The sequence below is a fragment of the Bos mutus genome, chromosome 2 (assembly GCF_027580195.1).
Source record: "Bos mutus isolate GX-2022 chromosome 2, NWIPB_WYAK_1.1, whole genome shotgun sequence".
NCBI lineage: Eukaryota > Metazoa > Chordata > Mammalia > Artiodactyla > Bovidae > Bos > Bos mutus.
The window spans coordinates 129,655,068-129,669,761 of NC_091618.1; the positions used below are offsets into that span (position 1 = coordinate 129,655,068).

The 14,694-nt window shown below is 37.5% G+C and overlaps 1 protein-coding gene across 5 annotated transcripts in view; it reads left to right on the forward strand.

Moving 5' to 3' along the window:
- Positions 1-10,720, forward strand: part of PMS1 (PMS1 homolog 1, mismatch repair system component) — a 110,441-nt gene extending 99,721 nt beyond the window's left edge. For 4 of the 5 annotated variants that reach the window (XM_014476319.2, XM_070359570.1, XM_070359558.1 and 1 more), the window contains 4 exons: positions 535-1,020; positions 4,538-4,668; positions 9,584-9,744; positions 10,376-10,720. In XM_014476319.2, coding sequence (XP_014331805.2) covers positions 535-1,020; positions 4,538-4,668; positions 9,584-9,744; positions 10,376-10,540 — 943 coding nt within the window. In that variant the 3' untranslated portion in view covers positions 10,541-10,720. Of the gene's footprint in view, positions 1-534; positions 1,021-4,537; positions 4,669-9,583; positions 9,745-10,375 lie in introns of those variants that run through there. The other variant, XM_070359550.1, reaches the window with a different exon arrangement.
- Positions 10,721-14,694: the final 3,974 nt, after the last annotated feature.

The following is a 14,694-nucleotide window of genomic DNA, read 5'->3' on the forward strand; positions in this document are numbered from 1 at the left end:
TCCGAGTCATCTAATTATGTGAAACTTAAGCTCCAAACTCTTCTTTCTTTTGCAGCAGGCAGCTATTGAAATCTCTGTTTAGTTCATTTAGAGTCTAGTGTTTACTTTCCTCTAGATTCTCACACGTAGGATTTTCTGAGATTTTCTTCCTCAATTTCCAGTTGTTTTCGAAGCAGGGGTTCTATGCTCTGATGACTCAGTCTATTGTGAGTTCAGCTTTCTGACTGAGGTCTTGCTATTCTCCCATAATGCTGGGGACTGCATCTGGTTAAAAGTGGTATAAATGTGGATCTCTTCAAGGGTTGAATCCATTCCAAATCCTCTTGCTTTTCAGTACTCTTCAGTGCCTGTATTAGTCGATTTCGTTATTTTGTTCTCAGCTTATCATGGTTATATATGGGTGGGTTAGTGCAATATGAGCCCCTTTGCATTACTGTGCCTGGAATGCCACCTCTTTATTTTTTATAACATTTACTTAAGATGGTTAATATATTTCTCATGACTTTATTAGATCATCTTTATATTTATTCATAGATATGAAGAGAAAGCTGCTAAAGACTTGGAAAGATACAATAAGCAAATAAAGAGAGCCATTGAACAGGAGTCACAAGTATCATTAAAAGATGGAAAAAAAAGGATGAAACCCACCAGTGTGTGGAATTTGGCACAGAAGCACAAGTTGAAAACCTCACCATCTAATCAGCCAAAACTTGATGAGCTCTTTCAGGCCCAAATCGAAAAAAAAAAGAACCAAAACATTAAAATAGTTCAGATCCCCTTCTCTATGGAAAACTTAAAAAAGAATTTTGATACACAGAAGAAATTTGACTTAGAAGAAAAGGACGAATTTTGCTTGATCCACAATCTCAAGTTTCCTGACGCATGGCTGATTACATCCAAAACAGAAATAATGTTGTTAAATCCATATAGAGTGGAAGAAGCTCTGCTATTTAAAAGACTTCTTGAGAATCACAAACTTCCTGCAGAGCCACTGGAAAAACCAATTATATTAACAGAGAGGTATGGTGAAGTAATATTTTTTTTTTACCCTTAACAACATTTACTAATTGAAATTGAAGGTGAAAAGTTGAATTTCCTAGTATGGAAAAGTGGTATTTATTTAAAGAAATTGTATAATTTGATTTCTAATATTTAGTAGAATTAATTGCTTTTAAATAATTTTAGAATATTCTAGATAGTTTACTTCTGCACTTAATAAATAGTAAGCTCAGTCCCCCACCACCCGTACATTAGTAACTTCCCCAGGGTAATTCTGACATTGGATTGCCATGGCGCTTCTTGTGTAGTCTTTGTTTTAACATTTCAAACATATACCAACATAGAATTATACAATGCTTGCCTTTATCAGTAGTTATCAAGGTTTTCCCACATTTCCTCTCTCTGTCCTTGATATTTATATATGCACATGTATGTTTTTCCTTTTGGTAAAGGATTTAGAATGATTCCCACCTAAAAGAGTTTTCAATGTATCACTAAAGTGGCCATTTTCTTACGTAGCTACAATGCCTTTTTTCATACCCTGCTGCTGCTGCTGCTGCTAAGTCGCTTCAGTCGTGTCCGACTCTGTGTGACCCCGTAGAGGGCAGCCCACCAGGCTCCCCCATCCCTGGGATTCTCCAGGCAAGAATTGTGTTCTCTCTACACAATACTAATTCATTGGGATTGTCTCTCATTGTGTCAGAATGTATTTTTGTATATTTTGGATTATCAAGTTTAATTTACATCTAACCCAGGTCCAGCCACTACATTTTGTTATGTATTTTAAATGTTTTCTAATATCATACCATTAACTTATTGTGGATACTTAGTCACTTATTTGTTAGAATATCCCATTGTCTCTATTTGTCTGTCTTGTTTCCTTGTGGTGATGTTTAACTTGTTTTTCCCTCTCCCATCTTTAAATGGATATTAGTTCAGGAGGATTGAATAGATTTAGATTATACTTTCTGGTAAGACTGCTTAATAGGTGATGCTGTGTGCTTCATATTTCATCACATCAAAAGGCACTCATCACTAGGTTCAGGGAAGCCTGGTGTGCTGCAGTCCGTGGGGTTGCAGAGTCAGAAACGACTGAGCGACTGAACTGAAATGAGCTACTGACAAACTGACATTCCACCTTAAAGTTCCCGGTTAACTTTTCCATAATGGTTTTATCCACAGATGATTATTGCCTGCACTAATATAGATTATAAAATGGAATATTTGCTGTTCATATCCTACATGAGCAAATTGTTTTCGCTTAAATATCTATTAACTAAAATACTAACATTTCACATTTTTATACTTAATATTTATTTTTTTAGCCTTGCATAGGTAGAAGTTATGATAAAGGAGGTAACCTAAAATTTAAAAGATGTGAGTTTGTTTTGTAGGACAAAAATCTGTATCAGAACATACAGAAATAAATCAAAACTCATTTTAAAAATGTATTCAAACCCTTGTGTTACAGACACTTCCTCCAGAAAGAAAAACAGGGCTAGAAACAGAAAAACATCTGATAAAGCTGTCTTTGAGTATAAAATTTCAAATACACTCCAGCAGTTTTTAACAGGAGAGAAAAGCACTGTCAAATTTTTTAACTTTTAATTAAACCTAAGGGTGTATTAATTTTTTAAAATTCTTCCTTTGACAATTTCCTGAGCCAGTTTAAAGAGAATACTGCAGTAGTAATAACAGTAACTAAAATCCAGTTACCTTCACAGTATTCTCTTTAAACTGGCTTAGGAAATTGTGAAAGGAAGAATTTAAAAGAATTAATACACCCTTAGGTTTAAACAGTTACAAAATTTGACAGTAGTTTTCTCTCTCTTCCCTTTAAAAGAGCTAGAGTGTATTTCAAATTTTATACTCGATTGTTATTCTAAATGATGTTTGTAAATTTTCATTTATATCAAAAATCTTTTTGTGCTTGTATGAATTACAGGTTTTTAAAAATATTTTTCTTTATGATATTCTATTATAATACATTAAAATTATTAAAATATATGACATAGATTAAAAATTACATTAAAATTATTATTTGGGTCCATACAGCCTGAGAATAATCTTTCATATTTGTTTTTTTTTATTTTATTTTATTTTTAAACTTTACATAATTGTATTAGTTTTGTCAAATATCAAAATGAATCCGCCACAGGTATACATGATATTTGAATAGCAGCAAAGCTTCATTCAAAATTCTTTTCCCCTTTCTTCTGAAATGTGCCATCCCCATCATAAGTTTTTAAAAACTGAGTCATAAGTAGGATAATTAAGTGTTGGACTGCTTTTGCATCAGATTTCTAATGCAGGTTGTATAGTTTATCTCTCAACAGAATAGAGATCTATAAAATACCAAGTAAGAGCTCAATAATAATAACAAAAGTGGCTAATATTTATCGCACTCTTACTGTATGATAGGAACTTCACTAAGGTTTTTGCTTTCATGATCCTCCCTTCACAATAACCTAATGAGAGGTATCCACATTTTAATAAGGAAACAAGTACAGAAACATCAAGTAACTTACCAAGGTTCATACAGTCAGTATGTAAGTGGTGTATGTAAGATTCCAATCTTGACAGTAACTCTGGATCCTGCACCACTGCTTTCTACACTGTATCATCATCACCACCACTGCCACCACTGCTGGCTCTCAGATTGATCTTCTGAATATTGGGTTGCACCAGACAGAGCACCTCTGCTATATAGCCAAAGTTCTCCTCTCTGTGGTATCCGCTCTCCTCAACCTTTCAGAGATGATAAGCAAAGACATTATCCATTTACTTTCTCGAGGAGTTCAGGATTTTAATGAACAAGAGGCAGCTTATCATCCTGCGCCGGATAGAATGTAGAATAGTGCCTTACACACCTACCATATGGTGGGTGTCAAGAGACACATTACTGTGAATAACATGTTATGAAGCACCCTGAGCAGGCCTAAAACCAACACGAAAGGTTAATTTCTGCCCTAGATAATCTTTCACCACCTCAAAATTTTGTTTAATGCTTTTACCACTCAGAACCATGTCATAGGCCACCTTTGGCAAACATATCATGCCTATAGTATACAGAAGAAATCTCTCCAGAGTCCTGAATTATTAAATTTTTACGTTCCTGGGAGAAAAGGTTACATGCTTATCTTCTTATTGAAGAAGCCTTGACTAATGACAGAATATTACGCAAGGTGGACTGCATCAATAACTTGACAGTGTATTGTGTCATGGCATTATTTATAAATAAAGTTTTCATTTGTAGTATATCGAAAGCACTTTTTAAATTTCACATTTAGTTTGTAAAGTTGTAGAAGATAGAAACTGGCTTTTGTCTATTCCTTTCTGTACACTGTATGTGGTAGGTCTATGAAGTATTAAGCAAATGTAAAAGCAGTAGAGTTTCTCACAGGGCTCCTTACACCGTTGTATTTTGGTTACTGATAATAACATTTTTTAAAGGGCCTTCAGATTAACTTTTTTCCATAAATTCTCTTATTTTACTTTAAATATTTAAGAAGTTAAAGGGCCATAATTTCTTTTTCAGTCTTTTTAATGGATCCCATTATTTAGAGATTTTACATAAAATGACAGCAGATGACCAAAGGTACAGCGGATCAATTTACCTGTCCGATCCTCGTCTTACAGCAAATGGTTTCAAGATAAAATTGATACCAGGTATGATACTATGGTTTAATATTTCCCGAGTCGGAAAAATAAATCTTGTTCCAAAAGTTACTTTTGGGTTTCATAATTTATAGATAGGATGGTATGTTTTTGTCTCACCACAAGTATGATGTCAGCTGTATAAAAACACTGTATTTCCAAAAGGTCACTTCTGCCTGAAACAAGCAAGTTTGGCATCTCTTTCAATCCATTGCTTTGTGTTTAGCATTTCCATAACTAACAACTATAATTTTTGCCATCCTTTGTCACAACATGCATACTGCCTGCTGCGTCTAACTAAATTATTAAATACTCCTTAGCTGATGAAGCACAAATAAACATGTAGAATATTGGAATCAGCTAACAAAATTGGACATCTCTTTTTCTTTTCTAAAATGATTTACTTGTTTTCCCAAGGAGGTGTCTAACATCAACAGTCTTACTGTTCGGAGAGTGAATGATTTGCTTCCATGGCTTTGCTATCAGTTCAGTTGCCGAGTTGTCTCTGACTCTTTGCAACCCCATGGACTGCAGCACGCCAGGCTTCCCTGTCCATCAGCAACTCCCGGAGTTCACTCAACCTGTTGTCCATCGAGTCGGTGATGCCATCCAACCATCTCATCCTCTGTCGTCCCCTTCTCCTCCTGCCTTCAATCTTTCCCAGAATCAGGGTCTTTTTCAATGAGTCAGTTCTTCACATCAGGTGGCCGAAGTACTGGAGCTTCAGCTTCAGCATCAGTCCTTCCAGTGAATATTCAGGACTGATTTCCTTTAGAATTGACTGGTTTGATCTCCTTGCAGCCCAAGAGACTCTCAAGAGTCTTCTCCAACACCACATTTCAAAAGCATCAGTTCTTTGGCGCTCAGCTTTCTTTATGGTCCAGGCTTTGCTATAAAGCCTGTTATAATACTGTTTGTTTACTATGGAGATTCACCAGGTGAGGAGAAAAAGGAAAATTCATCTGGCTAGGAGACTTCAGTTTTCCTTGGCTGGCCCCTTCTCTGTTCTTTCATAGTTTCCATACTTAACTGCCTCTGCCCTGTCTACCCCTGCTTCCCAGGTGGCGCTAGTGGTAAGGAAAGAAAGAGAAGTGAAAGTGAAGTCGCTCAGTCGTGTTCATTCTTTGCGACCCTATGGACTGTAGCCTATCAGGCTCCTCCGTCCATGGGATTTTTCAGGCAAGAGTGCTGGAGTGGATTGCCATTTCCTTCTCCAGGGGATCTTCCCGACCCAGGAACCCATCTGCAAATGCAGGCCAGTCTTGTCCTGTTACTTTGCCTTCTGTCTGGTATCAAGAGGCACAAAGGTTCCAGGATGAGTGATTCCACTGTCCCCTGGCCCACTCGCCCCTAAACTTGCCCCGGGCAAAGTGTAGAAAAATAAAACAATGTAGAAAAATGTTAAAGGAATGATTTACTGAGACATGAAGAGAAAATAAGTAAAAATGATATACAAAACCATGAAATAGGATATATACAGAAAATGCTTTGGTGTTCCATACTTTAATTTTATTGACTAGCAGTTTTAAGAAAACCTACTCAGAACTTACTACCCCCTACCTCAATCCTGGATATTTAGATTTGGAGTAAAGAGTTAGTTCAAGTCCCAAATCTGCCATTTAAATACATGTTGCAGGGGAAATGAGTTGGCCTCAATGTTTCTGCATCAATAGCAGCTAATAATAATTATAGGCATGACAGTACATGTATTAATTAATTTGATCTTTCTAAAGGCCTATGGTTCAGTTACTATGCACATTTTTTACAGTTAGAAAAATCAAGGCAGGAGAAATTTAGTTTGCTTAAGTATAGAGAGTTAATGATACAACCAGGATATGAACCCATGCAATCTGCCTTTAAAACCTAGCTCTTATGTTTAGTTCCTATTAAAATTGATATATTTACTTCATGAAGGTCAGTTAGCATAGTACGTGCCAATGGTATGTGTTTAAATTTTCTCTTCTCTTCCCATTCTCCAGCACCTCCTCCCTTGTACCTCAGTCGGTAAAGAATCTGTCTGCAGTGCAGGAGACCCGGGTTCAATCCCCGGGTTGGGAAGATCCCCTAAAGAAGGAAATGGCAACCCACTCCAGTATCCTTGCCTGGAAAATCTCATGGACAGATGGAGCCTGGTGGGCTGCAGTCCATGGGGTCGCAAAGAGTCGGGCACGACTGAGCAACTAACACTTACACTCATTTTTTAGGTCCTCCTAGAAATCTTTTTTCCTCAGGGCTTCTGGCATTTAAAAATTTATTTGAAGATTTCTTTGGAAGGAATGATGCTGAAGTGGAAACTCCAGTACTTTGGCCACCTCATGCGAAGAGTTGACTCATTGGAAAGGACTCTGATGCTGAGAGGGATTGGGGGCAGGAGGAGAAGGGGACGACAGAGGATGAGATGGCTGGATGGCATCACTGACTCGATGGACATGAGTCTCAGTGAGCTCCGGGAGTTGGTGATGGACAGGGAGGCCTGGCGTGCTGCGATTCATGGGGTTGCAAAGAGTCGGACACGACTGAGCGACTCATCTGATCTGATCTGATCTGATGAATCAAGGAGTTCATGTATGTGTGTAGCAGATATTTTTTTCTTAGTCTATTTTCCTAAATAACTTTGTGGTATTGGTGGCAAGTACTTTTTTTTTTTTTTTTTTTTCATGAAAGATGTTATCACAACAATTTTTGTTTAAGTTAGGATAATTAGCCTGTCTGTTTCAGGAGCATGTTTGTTTTTGAGTTACCCAATAAGTTTCTGTTTCATGGACGCATTTAACTTGTAGATAGTGTTTTTAAAAGTCCTATAAATGCAGGGTACTTTGCATGGCACCAAGATATAAAAATGAATAAGCTAGTCATCTGCAAGCTGACTTGTTTTGAGTGGAATTTACTCAGATTATCATCAGCATGTTTCTCTTCTCTGTAACAGATCAAGGTAAAAATATTCATGTTTCCTTTCTTCATTTTTTTTAGCTGTTTTTTCCTTCATTATTCTTTGTCATTTCTTAAAAAAGACTATTTCTCGTCTTTTAGTGAGTTTTACTGTATTGGACTAACTTTTGATCAGCAGTTCGCCAGTTGCCAGAAAACATCTTTGGATAATAGTACTTGAAAGAGAGGAATAATACATTTGGCTTTAAGGAAAAGGATTCTTAATGTGACCTTAAAGAAATATGATTGTTAATGAGAATAGCTTTTGTTCTGTATCAGTAAGAATTACCCATTTGGGGAACTGCAAGCTTGTCAGATCACTTATTAAAGTATTTTCAGAAGATGGGGAAGCATTTCACAGAATTTATGAAAACTTCTTGAACATTATTTTAAATGTCTCTTAAGTTTTCCTTATCTATATTCTGCAAACAGAGATTAACATATTGTTCAATTTCCTCATTTGTTCCCATATACTTTTTACCCAGGCTTCTCTGGTGACTCAAGATGGTAAAGAATCCATGGGCAATGCAGGAGACCTGGGTTCAGTCCTGAGGCTGGGAAGATCCCCTGGAGGAGGGCATGGCAACCCACTCCAGTATTCTTGCCTGGAGAATCCCCATGGACAGAAGAGCCTGGTGTGCTACAGTCCATGGGGTTGCAAAAAGTCAGACACAACTGAGCGGCTAAGCACACACAGCAATTTTTACCCATATCCACAAAATGTTCCTGCATTCATGTAGTCAGTATTAAATGTTTCAGTCTATTCATACTGCAAATAATATAGAACTAGCAATAATGAAAAGTCTCTTGACTGATAAATTTTACTATCTGTATATATATGTATAAAAAGATGTTTACTGGAATATTCTGCTACTTCCTCTTTGCCTATCTAATCCCTGTTTCAAGTCCCATTTAAGTTCGGTTGGTTGCTCAGACTCTCATTTTGTCTCCCTTTACTGAACTCTATTTTATCCCTGAACACTTGATTATGTATCTTCTTATATTGTTCTCCAGTTATTTCCTGGGAGGAACATTAGGATGCCTGCTCTGTTTATTATACCACCAATGTATCTGCCATTCAGGTCAAGGAACTAGTCTGTAAATGGCAGGTTAGGAATGGGTTCATCTCAGGACCTGAAACTCTTCAAGCTACATCACTCCTCTTTTAAAATTTTCCCTTTGATGGCTTATCCAACATTGGACTATCTCTTTTTCTTTACTTATAGGTAACATTTTGTGGTCTGCAATATTAAGAATACTGTTGCACAGATGGAGCCAAAAAACCCAAATCTTTGCTATTTTCTAAAAAATCATAAAATGTGTTCTAAAGCTAAATTTGATGCTTGGGAAGTTCAAATAATAGATATGTCGGATTTAAACATTATTCTAAAAACTAAACATTAGTATTTCATTTCCTCAAACTGCTAATATATTAATGTTACTATAGTGGTAATCATTTTATAGCTTATCTGTATATTTACCAACACTTTGTGCACCTTAAATTTACACAGTGTTATATGTCAAACATATCTAAATAAAGCTGGCAAAAAATAACTTACTGTATTTTTATAATAACTTGTAAGAACTAATCTTCAGAATAATTCAGGCTTTTAGATATTAAACCAGTAGGATAGAATCTGAATAGCAACAGTTGTTAAAACATTTAAACCAGTTTTATTTTAATAAATATCATGGGACTCCATTTTCTCTCCAAAGTAAGAAATGTTCTAAACAAATGTAGGGAACAGAACAATAATATCTGAGATTAAATGATATAAAGTACATATGGTTTCTTTGAGCACTTATGACTTAATGTGAATGTGCAATCCTGTGGGAAGTTATTATTTGTTCTTCAACTAGGGAACAAAACTTTTTCCGACAATATTAGATTCTAATGAATGTTCACCAAATATTTTAACAGTGATTTTGTTTTTCTTAGACATTTTCTGGAATACCGTTAAAATAAAATTTAACTATATGTGTTTTTTTTTTTTTTTAGGAGTTTCCATTTCTGAAAACTCCTTGGAAATAGAAGGAATGGCCAATTGCCTTCCATTCTACGGAGTAATGGATTTAAAAGAAATCCTTAATGCTATATTAAACAAAAATGCAAAGGAAGTTTACGAATGTAGACCTCGCAAAGTGATAAGTTATTTAGAGGTATGTATTATTAGCTTATGTAGATTGGCTAGATTTTAAGGTACTTAACTCTTAATAAAATAGTAAATGATTTTGAAATTCTAGAAGGTTTGTTATCTGTTTACAAGAGGAAAAGCTGCTTCAGTGTCACCTGGAGGAAACTTTCCCTAACCATACTCTCTTTATCACATTACTCAGTTTAATTTTGTACAGTTACTTGCTGAAATTTTGTCTTTTAAAGAATTTATTTATTTTTAATTGGAGAATAATTGCTTTACAATGTTGTGTTGGTTTCTGCCATACATCAACATGAATGAGTCATAGGTATACATATACTCCCTCCCTCATGAGCCTCCCTCCCATTTCCCACCCCATTCCACCCCTCTAGGTTGTCTAGGTTATCTTTTTATCTTTCTGCTTCTCTGCACTAGAATGTCAGTTTCAGAAGAGCATGGATGTTGCTTTTCTTATTCTCTGCTGTATTTGTAGAACCTACAACAGTGACTAGCACATAATTGTTGTTTAGTAAATATTTGTTGAGTGAGTGAATAATTAAAGAATATAATCAATTTTCTGTCTTCCTATTTGCCAGTAAAAACCTGTTTTCTGCTTCAGGTATATCACAGTAAAATGTATGGCTTTCTCTCCACAGGGAGAAGCAGTACGTCTGTCTAGACAATTACCCATGTACTTATCAAAAGAGGACATGCAAGATATTATCTACAGAATGAAGCACCAGTTTAGAAATGAAATTACACGGTGTGTTCATGGTCGCCCATTTTTTCATCATTTAACCCATCTTCCAGAAGCTACATAATTATGTTTCAGAAAATTTGTTACTATTGAAGTCAATATGGTCATAAAATAATGAATCAGGTTTAAACTATCTGTGTACTATCATGAGTTAAATGGTTGTTTTGTAAATAAGGAATCACTGGCCTGTTTGTATATTGAAAATTTTTTCAAAATTATAAAAAATTAATAAACTAATATAGACTATTAATTCATTTTATTCTCAAGAACCAACCTTCATAATAACTGCTAAGTTGCTGCTAAGTCACTTCAGTCGTGTCCGACTCTGTGCGACCCCATAAACGGCAGCCCACCAGGCTCCCCCGTCCCTGGGATTCTCCAGGCAAGAACACTGGAGTGGGTTGCCATTTCCTTCTCCAATGCATGAAAGTGAAGTCGCTCAGTCGTATCTGACTCTTAGCGACCCCATGGACTGCAGCCTACCAGGCTCCTCCATCCATGGGATTTTCCAGGTAAGAGTACTGCTATTAATAATAATAGCATAATTACTATTGGTTATAAACTCTAAATTGAAAAATACTTAACTGTTCTTGGGTGGTTGATTTACTCAGTCCAGTGAGTCAGCTGTTCTCATCAGATGATTACTTTGGTCATCTGATTCAAAGGGCTGACTCATTGGAAAAGTCCCTGATGCTGGGAAGGATTGAGGGCAGAAGGAGAAGAGCGCATTAGAGGATGAGATGCCTGGATGCTATCACTGATGCAGTGGACATGGACTTGGGCAAACTTCGGGAGATGGTGAGGGACAGGGAGGCCTGGTGTGCTGCAGTCCAAAGAGTCATGACGGGATGACTGAACATCAACAACATGGACTAAATTGTATCCTCCAAATTTTCCAGTTGAAGCCCTGACCCCCAGTGAGATGGCATTTGCAGATGAACCTTTTAAAGAGGCAGTTAGGTTTAGTGAGAGTGGGGCTGGGGCACTCCTGGTGGGATTAGTGCCCTTTTAAGAAGAGATACCACAGAGTTTGCTTATTCTCTGTTACCCTTTCACCAACATCTCAATTCCTATTCCAGCTGCTGGACAGAGAGGAAAAGTGGCCCTCTCTAATCCAGGAGTAGAGCTCTTACCAGAAACCAATCATGTCAGTACCTTGACCTTAGACTTCTAGCCTCTAGAACTATGAGAAAATGCCTGTGTGCTTTTTAAGCCCAGTCTATAGTACTTTGCTATGGCAGCCTGAACTATTACACTGGGTTCCATGCTATTCAGGGAAAAATAAAACATTCACCTGGCATATCTGACAGAAGTTATCCATCCTGTGTAAAGGAAAAGAGGGAAAGTAACAGGGTGGGGAAAAAGTAAGGAAATACAATTTAGAGAAAGAAGATAAAACATAACTTCCAAAATCCTGTTATTTGCCTCTATTTGGGGGTAACAGACGGGATTTTCCAGGTAAGAGTAAGATGAGAAGTTGCTGTTTCTTATATGGAAATTGTTGGGCTGTGGGATCAAAATTTGTCAGAACATGGTAAGAAACAGATTTTTAACAAAATTTAGATTTGAGTTTTTATAACGCATGTGTTCTTTGAAAACCAGATCCCACAGTTCAGTTCAGTCCCTCAGTCAGGTCCAACTCTTTGTACACCATGGACTGCAGCACGCCAGGCCTCCCTGTCCATCACCAGCTCCCAGAGTTTAATCAAACTCCTGTCCATTGAGTCGGTGATGCCATCCAACCATCTCATCCTTTGTCGTCCCCTTCTTTTCGTGCCTTTAATTGTTCCCAGCATCAGGGTCTTTTCAGGAGAGTCAGCTCTTCACATCAGGTGGCCAAAGTATTGGAGTTTCAGCTTCAACATCAGTCCTTCAAATGAATATTCAGGACTGATTTCCTTTAGGATAGACTGGTTGGATCTCCTTGCAGTTCAAGGGACTCTCAAGAGTCTTTTCCAGCACCTCAGTTCAAAAGCATCAGTTCTCTGGCACTCAGCTTTCTTTATAGTCCAACTCTCACATCCATACGTGACTACTGGAAGAAACATAGCCTTGACTAGATGGACCTTTGTTGACAAAGTAATGTCTCTGCTTTTTAATACGCTGTCTAGGTTGGTCATAACTTTCCTTCCAAGGAGTAAGCGTCTTTTAATTTCATTTCTGCAATCACCATCTGCACTGATTTTGGAGCCCAGAAAAATAAAGTCAGCCACTGTTTCCCCATCTATTTCCCATGAAGTGATGGGACCAGATGCCATGATCTTAGTTTTCTGAATGTTCAGCTTTAAGCCAACTTTCTCACTCTCACTTTCATCAAGAGGCTTTTTAGTTCTTCACTTTCTGCCCTAAGGCTGGTGTCATCTGCATCTCTGAGGTTATTGATATTTCTCACTGCAATCTTGATTCCAGCTTGTGCTTCCTCCAGCCCAGAGTTTCTCATGATGTACTCTGCATATGAATTAAATAAGCAGGGTGACAATATACAGCCTTGATGTACTCCTTTTCCTATTTGGAACCAGTCTGTTGTTCCATGTCCAGTTCTAACTTGCTTCCTGACCTGCATCCAGATTTCTCAAGAGGCAGGTCAGGTGATCTGGTATTCCCATCTCTTTCAGAATTTTCCACAGTTTGTTGTGATCCATACAGTCAAAGGCTTTGGCATAGTCAGTAAAGCAGAAATAGATGTTTTTCTGGAGCTCTCTTGCTTTTTTGATCCAGTGGACATTGGCAATTTGATCTCTGGTTCCTCTGCCTTTTCTAAATCCAGCTTGAACATCTGGAAGTTCACGGTTCACGTACTGTTGAAGCCTGGCTTAGAGAATTTTGAGCATTACTAGTGTGTGAGATGAGTGCAATTGTGCGGTAGTTTGAGCATTCTTTGGCATTGCCTTTCTTTGGGATTGGAATGAAAACTGACCCTTTCCAGTCCTGGGGCCACTGCTGAGTTTTCCAAGTTTGCTGGCATATTGAGTGCAGCACTTTCACAGCATCATCTTTCAGGATTTGAAACAGCTCAACTGGAATTCCATCACCTCCACTAGCTTTATTTGTAGTGATGCTTCCTAAGGCCCACTTGACTTTGCATTCCAGGATGTCTGGCTCTAGGTGAGTGATCACACCATCGTGATTATCTGGGTCATGAACATCTTTTTGTACAGTTCTTCAGTATTCTTGCCACCTCTTGTTAATATCTTCTGCTTCTGTTAGGTCCATACCATTTCTGCTCTTTATTGAGCCCATCTTTGCATGAGATGTTCCCTTGATATCTCTGATTTTCTTGAAGAGATCTCTAGTCTTTCCCATTCTCTTGTTTTCCTCTATTTCTTTGCATTGATCACTGAGGAAGGCTTTCATATCTTCCTGCTATTCTTTGGAACTCTGCATTCAAATGGGTATATCTTTCATTTTTGCTTCTCTTCATAGCTATTTGTAAGGCCTCCTCAGACAGCCATTTTGCTTTTTTGCATTTCTTTTTCTTGGGGATGGTCTTTATCCTTGTCTCCTGTACAATGTCACAAACCTTCGTCCATAGTTAATCAGGCAGTCTATCAGATCTAATCCCTTGAATTTATTTCTGACTTCCACTGTATAATCGTAAGGGATTTGATTTAGGTCACACCTGAATGGTCTAGTGGTTTTGCCTACTTTCTTCAATTTAAGTCTGAATTTGGCAATAAGGACTTCATGATCTGAGCCACAGTCAGCTCCCACTCTTGTTTTTGCGGACTGTATAGAGCTTCTCCATCTTTGGCTGCAAAGAATATAATCAATCTGATTTCTGTGTTGACCATCTGGTAGTGTCCATGTGTAGAGTCTTCTCTTGTGTTGTTGGAAGAGGGTGTTTGCTATGACCAGTGTGTTCTCTTGGAAAAACTCTGTTAGCCTTTGCCCTGCTTCATTCTGTATTCCAAGGACAAATTTGCCTGTTATACCCGGTGTTTCTGACTTTCTACTTTTGCATTCCAGTCCCCTATAATGAAAAGGACATCTTTTTTGGGTGTTAGTTCTAGTAGGTCTTGTAGGTTTTCATAGAACCATTCAACTTCAGCTTCTTCAGCATTACTGATCAGGACACAGACTTGGATTACCGTGATACTGAATGGTTTGCCTTGGAAATGAACGGAGATCACTTTGAATTAGGGATACAGAAATATTAGCTGAAATCATACTGCTTGTGTAGACAAGAAAGATAAATGACTCTCCATTCTTCCAGTAATC